The following is a 16,407-nucleotide window of genomic DNA, read 5'->3' as shown; positions in this document are numbered from 1 at the left end:
AGTACTAAGTGATCAGCAGCCTACACAGAGTCTGGCAATATAGGCAAAAGGGAACAGTGTCACTGCACTTGGTGTTAAACTCAATGCTAATAGTAAGTCCCAGCCCCAACCTCCATTTTGGGCACTCTGGTGGCTCATCTGGTCACTGAGGAAGGCCTGTCTGAAGGGTGCCAAAAAAAAGATTGACGTTTCTATTAGCGCCCCTCAGCCTCTCCTATACAGAGCAAATAAACACCAATGGGAGCCTTCTCTCAACCCTATTTGATTGCCATGCTGAACAATTTTTTGTGGGAGGGAGAAAGAAGGTGGAAGCAGCAATTCCAGCCATTTTTACCCCTGGCACATGACATCCATGAGATTACCACTAAGAATTCAGCCTCCAACCTTAACATCTTTCCCCATTCCAGTCCTAACTGTTCCTTGTCGCTTTTCTTAATTTGCAAACATGAAACCCCTTCTTGAAATTCAGTTAGGCTACAATTAATGGCTCAGATCATTATGTTTTCCTTGCTTTTAGACACTGAGGGAGTAACTTCCCATTTTCCTTTGTTCTGGTAATGTTGGGCATCGTGTTTTCCTGCTTCCACAAGGCTCTCACTGTTGCAGGAATTTTATAAAATACTTATTTTTTCCTGCATAATAGCAGCAGCTGCCGCTTTAATCCACACAGTACTACGCCAAAGGGAGCCTTTGATAATAGCAAGTGGCACAAAACAGCACTGTCTCCATTCCATTCAGTGCTCTTGATAAAAGAAATGTCATTTCCCTGTTTTATATCCAAAAAAATGTTGGCCGAATTAAAAGCTACACACTTGTTTGCTGAATGTAGAGGGGAAATAAACAGCAGGCCACGTCGCTTTTCAAGATGTTGTGCTGAGCCACTTGGCTTCTCAGACTGCAAACTTTTTTGGAGAGCATACCATAGGATGCAGGTTTGGCCCGTACTTCAGACCCTAGGATCAAGTGAATATGCCAGGGGCTATAAAGGGATTCTAGTGTTCTGGGCTGCAAAGAAAGATTAAACAGATTAAACCAGGCTTAGAACTACTGGAGATATGCCCCATGCAGTGTCGCAGAAGCTGTTTGCCTTGTTTTTATTGAGCTGTATTTTCACACATTTGTTCTGAGAAGCTGGTGGAGATTTTGTAAGAAATAAAATTAAAACATCTTCTGTCTTTCCCTGCAGAACTGACTGGTGGAAATAATTTGACAACTATTTCTTTTCTATGTGCCCCAGTCTCAAGAAAGTTACTCATACCTAATACTCATTGATTACATCTGGCCCCATTACTTTTTCTGGATCAAAATGGTTATGTACTGTTGAACACAGTTATAAAGTATGGGCTGTATCCAACTAACTACTATACAGAGTAGAGCCACTAACATTAATTGACCCAAGTTAGCAATGACCATTGATTTCAATGGTACTACTCTTAGAAGTTGAATACAACCCTATATTTAATTGTACAAATGTGTAACCCTGTTTACTCCATAAACTTAATTGCAAAATAATTTGCTGCAGCTGATATGCGAGAACGTAAGGAATAAACATAAGACCTGGTAAACCATATCCATCTAATACACTCGCCAAGAGGGTGGATCAGTGCCTAGTATGAGCCTGTGTGAATAATGTATTGGGTTTTCAATCTTGGGGGAAAGCCTTGCTCAGCTACGTTCCACTAGATAGCTGAAGCACTAGACAAGACACTCCACTTCATCAGCATAATGTACACCAAAAAGGGCTATACAAATGATAAAATAATAATTCTGATCTGTTATTTTAGGAAACCAATTTATGGTGTCTGGCGCTCATTCACACCCCATCAATTTGTAGGATGGTGAGACAAACTGATTTCTACTGACATGCTGAACCCCCGCCAAAAGGCACTTCTCTATCTTACATTTGAAAGGAACAACAACAAATTCTGTGCACAACTGATTGGTTTATTTTTAAAAATTGCAACTGATAAATCGACATTAGTGCCATTGAGATATTCCATACATTCAGCAGAAAGATGGATTTAAGATTTACTTAATCTCTGAACCCTGATGCGATCGTAGTTACACAGATTTCTTTACCTGTAAAAAGAACTGCATTTTTTTTAAGCCAGTGATTCATTGACCACTGAGGTGCCCTTTAGATGGTCTCCCGAATATGTGGGATCTGTTTGTATGCAAGCAGTTAGCTCACCTGTGGCTGGGAAAATGTTTCAATGATCCAACCATGGAGCAAGAGTGACGGGGTCTTTTCTGCAGAACTTGCACTGGGTCATTTAAACATTCTCCCAGGTACATAGAAGCTGATCACAGACTAGCATTCCTACACACCTGGGAGAATGTCTAAAAGACACCTGAGATAGCTGTGGTCCCACTGGAATTGTTGTTAACTGGCATGCCTGAAAACAGCCCTTGTGCCTTTCCCTAAATACCTTGAAATCTGGGATTCAGGGGTTCCCTAGCTCCCGTTTAGATGCCACAGATGAATGTAGCATTTTTAGACACAACTCTATTGGCTTTTCTTCTGGCATCGGCAATCCTGGCATGAAGGAAATTGTTTGGATATTGACAACAAATGGTTATCAGTTTAACAGATCTAACTGTGAATCTGTGCACAGCGTCCTGGGAAATATTACCAATTTTACCATCAATAATACTTGTTAAACAAAGAGGCATGGGGGATATGCACAGACTAAGCTAACACACACTAGCTGAGTCTTAAGCCCCTTTTCAAAGAACAATTGGGCGGAGGGAAGGACTGCCCCATACAAAAATAAAGCACAGCGTTGCAAGTTACTGTTATGAAATCCTGTTGTACAAGTAGAAATACAATCCTCATTACAGCAGCATACAAGGGAAATAGAACTGTGGTGGAAATTTATAATTTAAAAGACAAATGCCCAGAAGTTCTAACACAGCCAGAACATTTGTGAAAAGGAGAGCAATTAAACATTCATATTCTGCCATGCCACATAACATCAGCTAGGTAAGGTCACTTCAGGCATTAGGGAACAAGCATGGTAGCCAATCAATAGCACAAAGTCTGAGGTCAACCATAGCGCTTCACACTAAGCTCTCAATAAAACAGTTTTCCTGAGGTTCTGTTTATATGCCAGCCGGGGAGGGAGAGATCCATACAGCTACTGTGGAGTGGTAGTAGCCTCTCCTCTTTCTTTTAAAAAAGAACAGTCTGATCTCCAGGACAATTTGCTCCTCAGACATGGAGTGTCTAACTGGATAGAAGAGGAAGTCCAGCCAGTTCTGAGGTTGTTCCGTACTCAGCAGACGAAGAAATTAGAAGCAAATGTGCAAGTGCAGAAGGCAAATAATTCCTTTCCTTTTTTTAAAAAAAAAACCTGATAACAATTATGAAACTTCTCTGTCTTTTCAGTACAGAGAAGATTTGGCACAGCCAAATGTATCAAACGAGGAAGATGCCCAGCTAAAAACAGCTTTCGTAGATCAGACGTGCAGGTGCATCAAGTTCATCCATTTTTGGAAAATGTTTTAGTGGAGGAAAGCAACCATTTTAACAGGTGTCTATTGCTGACCCAAAATATCACCCACGTAGCAGTTTCATCTAGCACTGGAGAATATATGTTTCTGGACAACCATGGCTTGTGGAGAGAATAAAACAGTTCCTGGAGCACAGCATGACTGCATATTCCTTACAGGGTCAAAGCAGGTTCCTCCTGGCAAGCGGCCAAAGAGGAGTGGTTTGAAAAGGAACAGTTCAAGCTGTGCAGTTGCTGAATTCTAGATCAAGTCTTCAGTAAAGGAAATATGCAAGTCTGAAACTGGCAAACACACTTTAGGTACAGGTTTTCCCCAATCTTCATCTACATTGCATGTGGATAACACAAATTCCCACCTGTATTACATATACTATCTCAATTACTGGCCACGGAACTTGCAAAAAGGAAGCAATCTTCATGATCCTAAAGGGCTAGAAATACTGTTAGGATTCTTCCTCCTCAATATTTGGCTAATGCAAAGAAGACATTTGGCATTAAATAATACTAAGGAAAGTGTCAAGTTTCAGCTTTCTTTTTGAAAAAGAGGCTTGCTGTGTTATTCATCACTAGGCAATTGCTCTTCTACCTCTGAGTGGCTCTTGCTTAGCCTGGTCTACCTTTCATTTATTGGAGCAGACCACACACCCAGGTAGTTTATTTTAGTTTAAGATGCAGTTATATAGACAGTGCTCCCATTGTCAGTGCAGCTTAAGACTGTACGTCGGAAGGCATTTCACTGTGCCCATGCTGGAAAGTCTCAGCTATGTAACACTGCTGGCTTCACCACCAAACATATATGGGCACTGAGAGTTCAGATTAAGGCCTAGGCTACACATTTGGGTTCTTTCTGGCTTCCAAACGGCTACTGTCATAAATCCTTCATTGGGCCTTTTGGCATTTTCCCTCAGGTCTCTTATGACTGTAGCCACTTCAGAAAGAAGGCTGAGTTGTATTAGACGCCTTCCTTCCCTTCTTTCTTCACAGCAACAAGTTGAATGCCAATTCATTATTTTTTTCATCTTGGCATAGCATCACCCACTCCACAACCACACCTCATACTTTGATCTATTAATTGGACACACTGGTCCAGCAGTGTGTGCTTAACACATTTACACTGAATAAAATACATTTTCTTTACATCATTCATTTACCTCTTTCTTCCTAGCTGCAGCCTCCGTCACCATTTGGAAAAAACTATTTTAACATTTCTGCCGATAATTGCATTGCCTTCATGAGTCCTAACTGAAATATAACAGACATTCCAAAAGTATGACCCTTATACATTTTATATAAATAGGTAAAAGCTTCAGACAAAATACTCCGATTCTTGTGATTGAATTTTTTTTTTAAATAGCACTGAAAAACATCCAGCCCTTGAGTAGGTACACCTACGCACACTCACACAAGCACATATATACGAAGCGTGGTGAGTGAATAAGACTTATAGATATGTCCATTTATATATATATATATATATTTAAAAAGCACCCTCATGTGAGCCCCCAAAAGAAAAATCCATTCCAATGGATTTGGAACACAAGGAAAGCAAATAATTAAAAAGAATGCCAGGTCTGATACCTGCCTAGGTTTCCATGTTGGACGCTTCTATTTGCAGCCCATCAGAAACACAGTATTGACAACTGAAAGTGAAGCTGCAAGGCTGGCTCCAAATATTTTGACTGATAGCTGCCTCCACTTTGTGCTTTAAAGTGCCTTCGTACTGGCTGGGTGTGTTGTGTGTGAAGCTGGCTTTTGCGGGTAGCAGCTGTAGAAGTAAACCTGCAACAGGATGGCCATATCCACAAAGACCTGTAGAAGTCCGCAGATAGAGAACTGGAAGGGAGCCTGGTTCACAAGGAAGTACATGGTCTTGAAGGTGTCACCACTGGTCCACATCAGCACCATCTTGACACTTAACAGGGAGAGAAAGGGAAAGCACCTTTAAGAAGAGGGAAAATGGAAAGCAGAAACAAAGGTTTACAACCGTAGCACAGCTACAGTAACTGTAACTGATTAAATATGAGTGACAGTTAGGATAAGCAAAGCACAATCATCAGCAAACTTTATTATCTTCTGCTATAATGCATGGCAAATCTAACATTAATGTGGAGAGAGCTTTTGTCTGCTCTTCTGCAGAGTAGCCAGTCATAAGCCATATAGTTCATACTAAAAATCAAAAGAATGTCACAGTACATAAAATAGAGAAAGCAAAATGTCTCTTTCAAACACACACACACACACTTTTATTAATTTTTCAAATGTATAAACAGGTTCCTATATTAGAAGCTGTGATATTTAGCTTTTGAAACCAATTATGACTAACCCAAGGCTATTGAGAATGAGCTGGTTTGGATCATCATATTTTGGCTTAATGTATGAACCTTTTACCCACACAAGCAGCTCAAATCATAATTAAGCTAGAAAGTATCCAATTAACAACAGTTTCCTGTTTGACCCAAAGTAGATAACTATGGTTACCATTTTCAAAAAAGCCAGACTCTTAACCCAACTACAAACCATGGTTTTAAAGATTGTGTCTGGTTCCAAAACTGGCAAACACAGTTTCCTAGCTTGGGTGGAATGGAAAACTTTGGTTAAATAGAGCCTTCCTGGTTTAACTGAGGCCTGTGTGAAGAGAGACGTCATTTTTCTACTTTTAGCACCAAGATAATCATAAAGGCTTGCTTTGGATGAGCATAAGATTTTAACTTGAGCTTTCCAGGTTCACTCCCCCTTCCATTTATTTATATTGGTTTATAGCTTATTCCAGCTCACTAGACAATCAGATTATGCACACATACCGAGAAATAAGACAGTGTCTCCAAGTATATAAATAATTAAAAGAAGGAGTACCTTAATCATCACTCATTACTTCATATAAACTACCCTTGTGAGTCCTAAAGCACAATATTATTGAAACTTTTCTTTCTATTCAGGTATAATATTGAAGTGAAGGAAGTCGGAGATAGCTTTTATAATTTAAAAAATAAATTTTCATTAACACACTCTCAGTAGTGAAAGTCAAAACCACTGCCAGTTTTTAAGTGCCTGTAACAGTCTTAATGCATTATAAATGGACATATTTTTAATGGAATTATAAGCAGCGCCCAGTAAAAGCTTTGGAGTTCATTGTTATAATAACCAAAAATATATTATGCAACGTGTATGAAATATAATTGAAAGCGATGAGCACTTCAGATCTTATTTACAAGTAATCAGACGCAACTATGTGTGTGACAAAATAGGGAAAATGTCCAACATTTCTCTAACCAGTGAGAGAGAAAATGGAAGCAAAGAGAAAAGTGAAATGAGACAAGTTTATACTCTAGTTGACAGCAGTCCAGAAAAAGAAGGGAAGATCCATGTTAGGGATATGGTTATGGTTCAATACAAGTCATAAGTAAAATAAAATATGAGATATGTAGCACAGTCCCCAACATGGCAACTAAGAAATAAGCTCCACTGCATTCAATGGTATTTAATCTGTATTAAAAGGGCTCAGGATTACAGCCTAAACACAAGTCAACTTGTGTTTTGAAGAGAGCAAAACTATCACAGCCGCGCATACACTTCATACAAACCCAGTTATAGAGATCACAAAATAAGCTTATGCAAGAGATAAATTAATGCTTTAGAATGCTCAATCCTGAAGGAAGGGTCTTCATGCTACGAGAGTTGTAATCCTGTCACATGCTACTTAAACTGCCCTGAGATTTCAGTTTCCCGGGGATGGTTACTGAAAACCCAGAAGCAAAACAGGAAGGACTTCATAGAAGAAGAGGCAACTTATCATAGGATCCTGAGCTACTGTCATTGGTGGTGACTGTTGCAAATGTAACTGCAGTCCGTTCTGCTCATGCTAGGACTAGCAGAAAACAAGCTACATGCTCACAAACCACATGGGGCATACACTGGGAAACGGTTGAAAGCCCTGGATGCATATATAGCTCTCTTGCATGAATCAATACCAAGGACAGCAATCAAAAGTGCAGCCGGGGGGGGGGGGGTTGCACAGCTTTCTGCCGTAAGGAAGACTGCCATTGTACTTGCACAGAGCATTTCTCAACATTTTAGTAACCCATAAGCTCCAACATTAAACCCTATGTATGCTTTGACGTTCTCATTAAAGTATTGAGACAACAGTGTTTAGCCTTTGATGCTGTATTGTGTGCAGTCTAAGAACAGGAATGATTCTACACAGTGTTTCAGTAATATTCACTACGCATCTTTCAATCCCAACCCATGGGAAGCACTGTGGAGGCAAGACAAAACTTAGAAATGGATATATGGACATCCTAAACTTCTTTTTAACCCTGCACAATAATAAACCTAAGCAATTTATAACACACACACACACCGTCTTATTTGACTGTGCTTTTTAAATGCTGCTTTAAAAAATATTGTGCACCCAACCCTACAGCCCTGAGTTTTTGCACATAAATACAAAAGAAAAACATTTTCAGATGTTTTCGTTAATGCCACATATTTTTTCAATATGCCGCAGTCACTCATCTATCAATGCCCACTTAAAAGGGAAGAAAAGAAAGCAGCACAGTTACAACCCCCTCCAGTTTAGTAAAAGTGTGTTTGGCCAGAGGGCCAGGGAGAAAAAAAAGGGAAAGTTGCCCCCACTCCATGCCCACTCAGGAACTCATCTGGTACAATTAGCGACACTGGAAATTTCTGCTTCATGTGTGCCCCCATTTATGATATTATTGTCTCTTCACTGCACAAACTCAGCTTCCCAGATGAATAAGGGAATGACTTTTTTTTTTTTTGCATATATCTAAGAAAACCAGGCTAGCTTTGCAGACACACCACTTTTTCCTATTCAGTCATTTCAGAATTTCATATAGGAGAAAGAGACTTTTGTAAGCTGAATAAAGCGTTGCCTTCTGTGAAGTCCAACAGCCGCTCAAAATTCTTTTTTTCTTTTTTTTAGGATGGGGTGGGGGGAGAAAGAAACCCCAGTTAGGCAGGAAGCTAGAAGTAGCACACAATCTGCCTGGAAGCAAGAAAGAAGCCAAGTGCATGGACAGATAAGGAGGATTTCATTTCACAAAGGTTATTTTCCCCATTTTGAGCGGCTGTTCTATGGAACAATTTTCCTCTCCATTAGTAGAAGGGGGAAGAGATATGCAACAATGCAATCATTTAATGAAAGATACAGAAGGCATTTTAACAAGCTGGGAATAAGCTAAGGAGACTTTGAAATCCTGCCGACTTCAAAATAAAAGGTCCAGAATGTGTAGAACTCGAATCTTATTTACCAAGTGTCTAGCAACCATGTAGTGTGCAGATCCATGTATATCAAATGTGTAAGAAGGCTGTGTTAACGGTAAAATTCCAACAGGGGAGAATTTAGTCTGACCCAAATGCTGCTTTTACTAATACACTAACATTTCCATATTGGACTATAAAATACAAAATAGACCCAGGATTCGGAAGCTTCAAACAAACAGCTACAAACAAACAAACAAGAAAACTTGCTGCAGAATTTGGCAACCTGAGAAGTTTAAGATTTAAGACAGCTTACACTATAGTACTGCATGGTCAACCCAAGGATAATCCCCAGCTCCTGGAGTTGCCACCAAGTTCAATTGGTCAATGGCCCTACAAAACCAACATTCACACTATACAGCTCTGCAAAATGCAAGTCCTGCTGCAGCCTCCAAATTTCCTGAAAAGCATAAAACAAGCAGTATATGCCAGAACCCACATCGTGGTACCTCAGGTTAAGAACTTAATTCGTTCCGGAGGTCTGTTCTTAACCTGAAACTTTTCTTAACCTGAAGCACCACTTTAGAAAATGGGGCCTCCCGCTGCCGCTGCGCCGCCACAGCACGATTTCTGTTCTCATCCTGAAGCAAAGGTCTTAATCCGAGGTACTATTTCTGGGTTAGCAGACTCTGTAACCTGAAGCATCTGTAACCTGAGGTACCACTGTACATTTACAGCTTCAACTTCATTAGTGTGTATTGATCACAGGAGGCTCTCCTCGCAGAATTTAGTTTTTCCAACTGCAGAATTAAACCCACTTTGTTGCAGATCTCCAGTGGGCTGCTCTTCCAAGTTACTGCGATTTGTCGCTAAAGGACCCATCAGTTAGGGAAATGTTAACGGCTCCATGGCTGTCAGGAAAACAAAGCAGCAGGGCCAGGCGGGGATCAAGCATGTGGTGAACTGAGCCGCAACATGGCTGGTTAACTAGCAAGAGGTGCAAGAGTAACATCGGGTCTTGCAACAACACATATGCCAGAGGGAGCGAAGGAAGCAGGAGCTGCTCTGAAAGAGATGTTATTGCCAGAGGCTCAAGCAACAAAAATAGCACTTCCCAGCGATGTAATGCACTCCAATGGTATCCAGTGACAACACACCTCCCCAGTACAAGCGCTTTTCTTATAGCTGAGCTCTTCAAAATTACTACTTTAAAGAACGGTATGCAAATGCAACAATCCAGTTATGCAATGCATAAAACTGCATTTACCACACACCGGCCTTTTTCCAGCAGTACAGGCATGTAATTTAAAATATGACAGAATTGATATTTATGCGACTGCAATTTATTCTCAGAAAAAAACACCCAGCACCCCCCTCTCACTTTCTTAGTCAAGATACTACTTTTTGTGCACTGGCAAGGAGCACCTGCTATCCATGGGAAAGATACATTTTATTTTATATTTTGCATACCACGTGCCACATTAAAAGTAAAAACTTCAGCCGGTCAGATTTCTACTGTATGTAGCAAGTGGCCATTACACAAAAACAAACAAGACAGTCCAAAAGAAAGTTAAACATAGAAAATATTCAGAAATGCAAAAAGTCAAACGTTAAACATTATTATAAAGTTCTGCAAGTCATCTAATAATTTTTTTAAAAAATCTCCTTTGACAGCACTTCTTTGGGTCAAACCTAGTATGATTGATATTTACACCTGCAATGTTTAAAAAAGCATGCTCAAACCTAGTCATCTCCGGCTTTTTCTAGACCTAAGCAAGACATCATGGATTCAGGGTTCATATTGAAATATTTAAGAAAAGGTTGTTCTATAAGCTACCCCAGGCAATGCAGTCCATTGCCCTGCTACTCTTTCCTTGAGATTTTAATGTATATTTCCCTACATTCCACTTTGCACACTGTCAGGTTAGCACTTAACCTGAAACTTGGGAAGCACTTATGAAACAATCTCTGAATACAGAATTAACCTATTTTTGAGCTTCAAGCATTGAAGAGCCAGTTATGCAGACTGCCCAAATCGGACCACAGTGAAGGTCTTCTGTAATGTGGACTGCCAAGAAGGTGCATGTATATTCATTGCTCTGGAAAAGCATCAAGTGTCTTTCAAAAATAGATGAAGATGTGTCCTAAACCATTTCTATTTAATCCCTTGTCTGTATCTTTCTACTAACGAGAATGGGAAACCATTGTAGCTTCTCTCCTTTGCAGTGGCCTCTAAGTGTTCGGGTTCTGATCCTGAGCCAAAGCAGAAGTAGAAGCTGGAATCCCAGAAGACAGGGCTGGCTAAACTCTGAAACATTAAGATAGCAGCTGGATTTCAGGGCAATCCAGAAACACAAATTATTAAGGAGAAGCAGAGGTCAATCACAATGAAGCAGTTCCAAAGTGGATGCCATCAGATAGCATGGTTTAGAGGTAAAGCAGAAATCAAACACAAAGGTGGGCACGTTTCCAAGAGCAAAGTACAGTGGTACCTCGGGTTACAGACGCTTCAGGTTACAGACTCTGCTAACCCAGACATAGTACCTTGGGTTAAGAACTTTGCTTCAGGTTGAGAACAGAAATCACGCAGTGGCAGTGGGAGGCCCCATTAGCTAAAGTGCTACCTCAGGTTAAGAACAGTTTCAGGCTAAGAACGGACCTCCAGAACAAATTAAGTTCTTAACCCAAGGTACCACTGTATTAGCAAAGGTCCAAGGCCCAGGGTCAATGAGGGTAGCAGGAAGTAGGAACAGGAAGTTGGGTGCACAGAGCCAACGACCAGCAACCGACAGTCTTCATTGGGGAGTTATGTAGACTGGTCACCCAGTCCCCACCGACATCTGTTAGCCCAGCCTTCAAGGTTGTCTGCTTCTAAGTAGGTCCTTTTCTCTTGAGAAGTTCTTTTGGACTTGAGCTGTACACTCAGTTGAACAGTGGATGTCAGTGCCTTCATCTTCTGATGCCAGTATTCAACAGCCAAAAGAATAGCAGCAGGTCAATTGGGAACATCTTTCATGGGTCTTTCTGGGTCCTCTACTGCTGATGGGCCTGGCGACCCTTCTCCAGAGATGTTGGGGGTGTCTGGGGTAGCACTGGAGTCAGGAGATACTATAAGGTCTTCAGTCTTCATGTCACTGGGGTTTTCATCTGAGGGGTCATCCTGGCTTAGGCCTGGATGACACTTAGCCAAATGAAAACTAGCACAGGGCATGGTTTATTGTTGAGGACACATTCTATGTTAGATGGAAGAAAACCTCTTTTACTGGAGACCATGTGAAACTCCCTATGGATTACCAATTCAGACATTTCCACAGTCTTCCCCCCCCCCCCAAGGCATAGAGGCCATCTTGTAACGTATGATGACTATATTCAGGAAAGCCAGACTTACACTCAACCAATTTGCCAAAGACAATTTTCATTTAAGCAACTTGGTAGCTCAATAACAAAGAGAAATCTGGCAAGTGGGGATTTTTGTGACTCTGTGCTGCGAGAGAAACTGAATCTGCATACAGCTACTAAAATGGCAAAGGAGTTATTCTGGATCAAGTTTGTGAACACAGACAAATGGTCTTGCTTCAGTTACATGCTTGCTGCCAGGATAATGGCAAATTGTTTCTTAAATCCAAGCCACAGAATTAGATTTCTAAAATATACATGACTTTCCAAGCACTTCTCTCTCTTTCTCTCTTAGTGGGTAAAGACCTCAGGTGGGTCATTACTACACTGTGGTACATCTCACTGTGCAAAATGTTTGTTTTACTAGTCTCAGTTATAAGACTCCCAGTAGAAATCTCACCATTATTAGTGTCATCTATCTGGTCTGACTGCTTACGCTAGCTTGCATCTGCCCTGAGCAAGTATTTTTACTGTCAATTCTTTGAACTTTCACTTAACCATTACTTACACTTTTCTGCTTGCTACTTGAAATGCATTATGAAAGATTGGGTCTAGGGGGTTTTGTCTTCCCATCAGCTGCCACCACTTTGGCACCACCACCTCTAGACCCTATTATGTAGAGGAATCCTACTGTTAACTAGGGATAGGGAGGAATTTGGTTTGCATATCTCTGGGTGCTTAGCAATTTCTAGTTGCTAGGTGTTTAATATCTGTAGGTACAATATCCCGTTTTCTATTTATACACTCTTTTAAGATCCCTGCCTCATACAATTTAAATAAAACCTCTTAGATTACACTGGGCAACAATTTTTTACTTTTTGAATGTTGTCTAGATTTCTACAACTGATTTAGGGTATTTTTGCACTGCTGAATCAGGAAATGGCATCCGTTTCTCTCCATCAGGTCAGATTTACTGTAAACTGAATGGTGGGCATTGATAAAGGTAAGTACACGTAAATTGCATGTTGCTTCACCATTTTTCAAACTTCAGGGCTTGAAGTTCCGTTTCTTGGAACTCCTGGAATGCTCAGCAGCAGGGAGGTCTCTCTTCAGAGTCCAACAGTAGTCAGCCATCATGAATGCGTCCCAGCGACCCTGATACCTGGTCTCCATCTCTTTCATATCCTGGTGGAATCTCTTCCCCTGCTCGTCACTCATTGAACCCAGGTTCTCAGGAAACCGGTCCATATGTGAAAATAGGTAGTGCATCTTGACGCTCATGTTGCAGCCCAGGTTTCTGAAAGCAGTCAGCATGTTGTTGACAAGTTCTGCGTAGTTTCTGGCCTTATTGTTGCCAAGAAAGTTCTTCACTACCAGAACAAATGCCTTCCACACTTCCAGTTCCACTTCGTTCATTGAGTTTCCGAACTCTGGATCTCTGATGAGCTGACGGATCTGAGGACCATCAAAGATGCCAGCGTTCAACTTCTCCATGGTCAATCCTGGAAAAGCCTGGCACAAGTAAGTGAAGCAGTCACCATCCTTGTCCAGAGCCTTGGTGAACTGCTTGATTAAGCCGAGCTTGATGTGCAGCGGTGGGAAGAGTATTCTGTCTCTGTCCACCAGAGGGTCGTTGATGACGTTCCTTTCTTTGCAAGGCACCAATTCCTCCCACACAGGCCAGTCCTTCTTCGTGTAATGCTGAGCACGGTCCCTACTATCCCACATGCACAGAAAACATGGGTACTTGGTGAAGCCAGACTGTTGTCCCAACAAAAAGTTCACCATCTTCAGGTCAACACAAATAAACCACTTATGCTGATCATAACCAATTTTCTCCAGCACATACTTCACCGCTTCATAGTTCTCCTTCAGTGTACTCGAGTGAGCCAGGGGTATAGAGGCAAACTGGTTGCCGTTGTGTAGCAGAACACATTTCAGTGATTGCTTGCTGCTGTCAATGAACAGTCTCCAATCTTTGGGTTCGTACTGTGGCACTCCAAGCTTGAGCAGAAGCTGCACAATACACCAAGCCCTTCTCTTCCGAGAAAAAATGGAGGTACTCTTGATGCCTGTTGCGGAGGAAGCTGATGCGACCACTGTCAGAGAGATTCAACTCCTTTTGGGAAAATGGATGTGGAGCATCATCTTCAAGAACCACTTCTTCTTCATGTCCTTCAACACTGGAGGCATCTTCGTCGCTAATGTCAGGAAGTTCTCTGAAGATAGGCACTGGAATTTCATCACAATGAGCTACAGGATGACGTGCTGATTGAAGATCAGGATACTTCGTGGGGCGGCTGCCCCATTAACTTAGTTTTGATCCCCCAACTTTATGCTTTGCCGCACCAATTTATGGAAGATTTCAAGGTTTTATGACTTCAAACTGATCCCTTTTCTACATAATCACCCAGAACTATCGGACCTGAATACTTCTTGTCATTAAAATAATCATTTCCAATCAAAACAATTATTCGACATGGCATTTTACCCCCACCAACTTCTTCTAAAATGCTCCACGCAAGCGTACATGTGAACAAAAGCGTAAAAAAACAGACATGTGGCCATAGCTCAAAAACTTGACCTGATTGAGCAAAACCAATGTGATTTTTGGATTCAGCGCATCAGATTCATCCTAAATCAACTGAAAAAATGCAGACAACAAATTTGTTGTTGACCAGTGTTATCAATGCAGCATTTTAATTCTAACTTGTTTCTTCAACCGCCTTTTACTACACATAGTAGCAGAGTATAGATATGAGACAAACAGAACTGGAAAATATGCCAAGTTTATTAAAGATAATATAAAATAATAATAAATGGTTTGCTTGCAGATTGGTTATTTAATAGTATGTGGTATAATAACTGTTAAAAATAAGTTGCTGTTGTTTTAAATCTGCTACTGTCACTTGGGCTTTGACTAGATGAGCCTTGTGGCTCCTTCCAACTCTAAACTTCTATGATTCTTTGACTCTTGAGACTGCTGCTGTCCACCTGACAGACATACATCAGTTTTCCTCTGAAGTCTTCTTTCTGCTGAAGGACTTAGCCACAAAGGTCTTAACAGGTGTCTTCCTGGGGCCAGCTACTGACTAGTCAGAAGTTAAACTGGAGAACTGACTCCGGGGTTTCGCTTTCCTGGGTGGCTTCCCTAAGCTTCTGCCATCAGGGATTCTGAGCTCACTTTCTGCATCTTTAGTCTTTTCAGTATCTTCACCCTCTGACCATCCAACTGCTGCTTTAATGACTGACAGACTTCAAACAGTATTTTGCCCACCCTTATACTGCCTCCAGCCAGAACCAATTTTACCAATCATCAGGTCCTTTCTGGAATTCTGACTCCTCACTGGTGTACACCTAAGGACAAATTCTGAACAGAATAGCCACTAAAGGGCCAATCACAATTTAACCCTTGTCAATTCTCTTCACCCACAGAAAAGCTAGATTCTGCTATTAACTGCTATAACAGAAAACCTTTCATGTTGACAAAACACCTATTTGTAAAATGTTCCTGCCTGAGTAGTTTCTCGGCAGACTGCCACTTGTACATTGGCCTGGTTTGCATGTTAAAACTAAGCTGAATTATGTCTAAGCATGAACAAGTCTACATGTGGGTACAAAAAAACATGTCTGGTTTGCTCCTGCTACCATCACGCCGCTATCATGCTACCCACAGCTGTGGTTTGCTTTAGTGTTACACAAGAACCCACATGCAAGGTTTGTCTCACTACAGACAAAACTTAAGCTGTAGCCAAAGCTTGCTCTTTGCTTACTGCCCATGGTCTGTCTGGGAGACAAAAACCATGGGCTTGGGTGTGGATATAAGAAGACAAATCATGGCTTAGTTCTGGTTAGTGCTTTGTCAGGAAGGAGCAAAGCAGCTGCAATTTTTGCAGTAAGTACTCACAAGCTCAATTTGTTCATGCTTAACCAAGAATTATCACTTAGTGTGAACTAGGCCTTAGTATCTTTTCTGGCTTCAGTCAGAAGTGAACTGTCAGTTTTTCCCTACACAGCTGACCCTTTACATAACAAGGTACATTGACATTTTTGCTCATGATGCAACCGTTTCTTCACATATGCAAATACTGCCAAGAAAATAGAAACAAAGAGGGTCAAGAATGATAAAGTTTCCTCTCTAAAATTCTAGAGTGCTTTCACTGAACAAGTCAGTACACAAATTTTAAAATGCTATATGTCTCTTCCTCGATGTAATGACACCCTAACTATATATATGCCACGAACATCAGTGCAAGTGTTATTCATTGGACAATTAAGATGCCCAGAATCTTAAAATGCTCTTGCAGCAACCCCCCCCCCAAATATGCTATAATAAATG

General features: G+C 41.0%; 2 protein-coding genes across 5 annotated transcripts in view; both read right to left on the bottom strand.

Moving 5' to 3' along the window:
- Window positions 1-15,848, bottom strand: part of LOC309539753 (uncharacterized protein) — a gene marked incomplete at its 5' end in the record, with an annotated part of 197,503 nt that extends 181,655 nt beyond the window's left edge. Inside the window, 2 exons of the mRNA XM_082236102.1 lie at window positions 12,973-14,167; window positions 15,842-15,848. Of these exons, the coding sequence (XP_082092228.1) occupies window positions 13,116-14,167; window positions 15,842-15,848 (1,059 nt within the window). The 3' untranslated portion in view covers window positions 12,973-13,115. The remainder of the gene's footprint in view (window positions 1-12,972; window positions 14,168-15,841) is intronic.
- SLC66A2 (solute carrier family 66 member 2) overlaps window positions 1,924-16,407 on the bottom strand; it is a 65,079-nt gene continuing 50,595 nt past the window's right edge. For 3 of the 4 annotated variants that reach the window (XM_082235046.1, XM_082235045.1, XM_082235047.1), the window contains one exon: window positions 1,924-5,424. In XM_082235046.1, the coding sequence (XP_082091172.1) occupies window positions 5,217-5,424 (208 nt within the window). In that variant the 3' untranslated portion in view covers window positions 1,924-5,216. The remainder of the gene's footprint in view (window positions 5,425-16,407) is intronic. The other variant, XM_082235048.1, reaches the window with a different exon arrangement.

This window comes from Podarcis vaucheri (genome assembly GCF_965113315.1).
Source record: "Podarcis vaucheri genome assembly, chromosome: 8".
Lineage (NCBI taxonomy): Eukaryota > Metazoa > Chordata > Lepidosauria > Squamata > Lacertidae > Podarcis > Podarcis vaucheri.
This window is presented reverse-complemented; position numbering and strand designations above follow the sequence as displayed.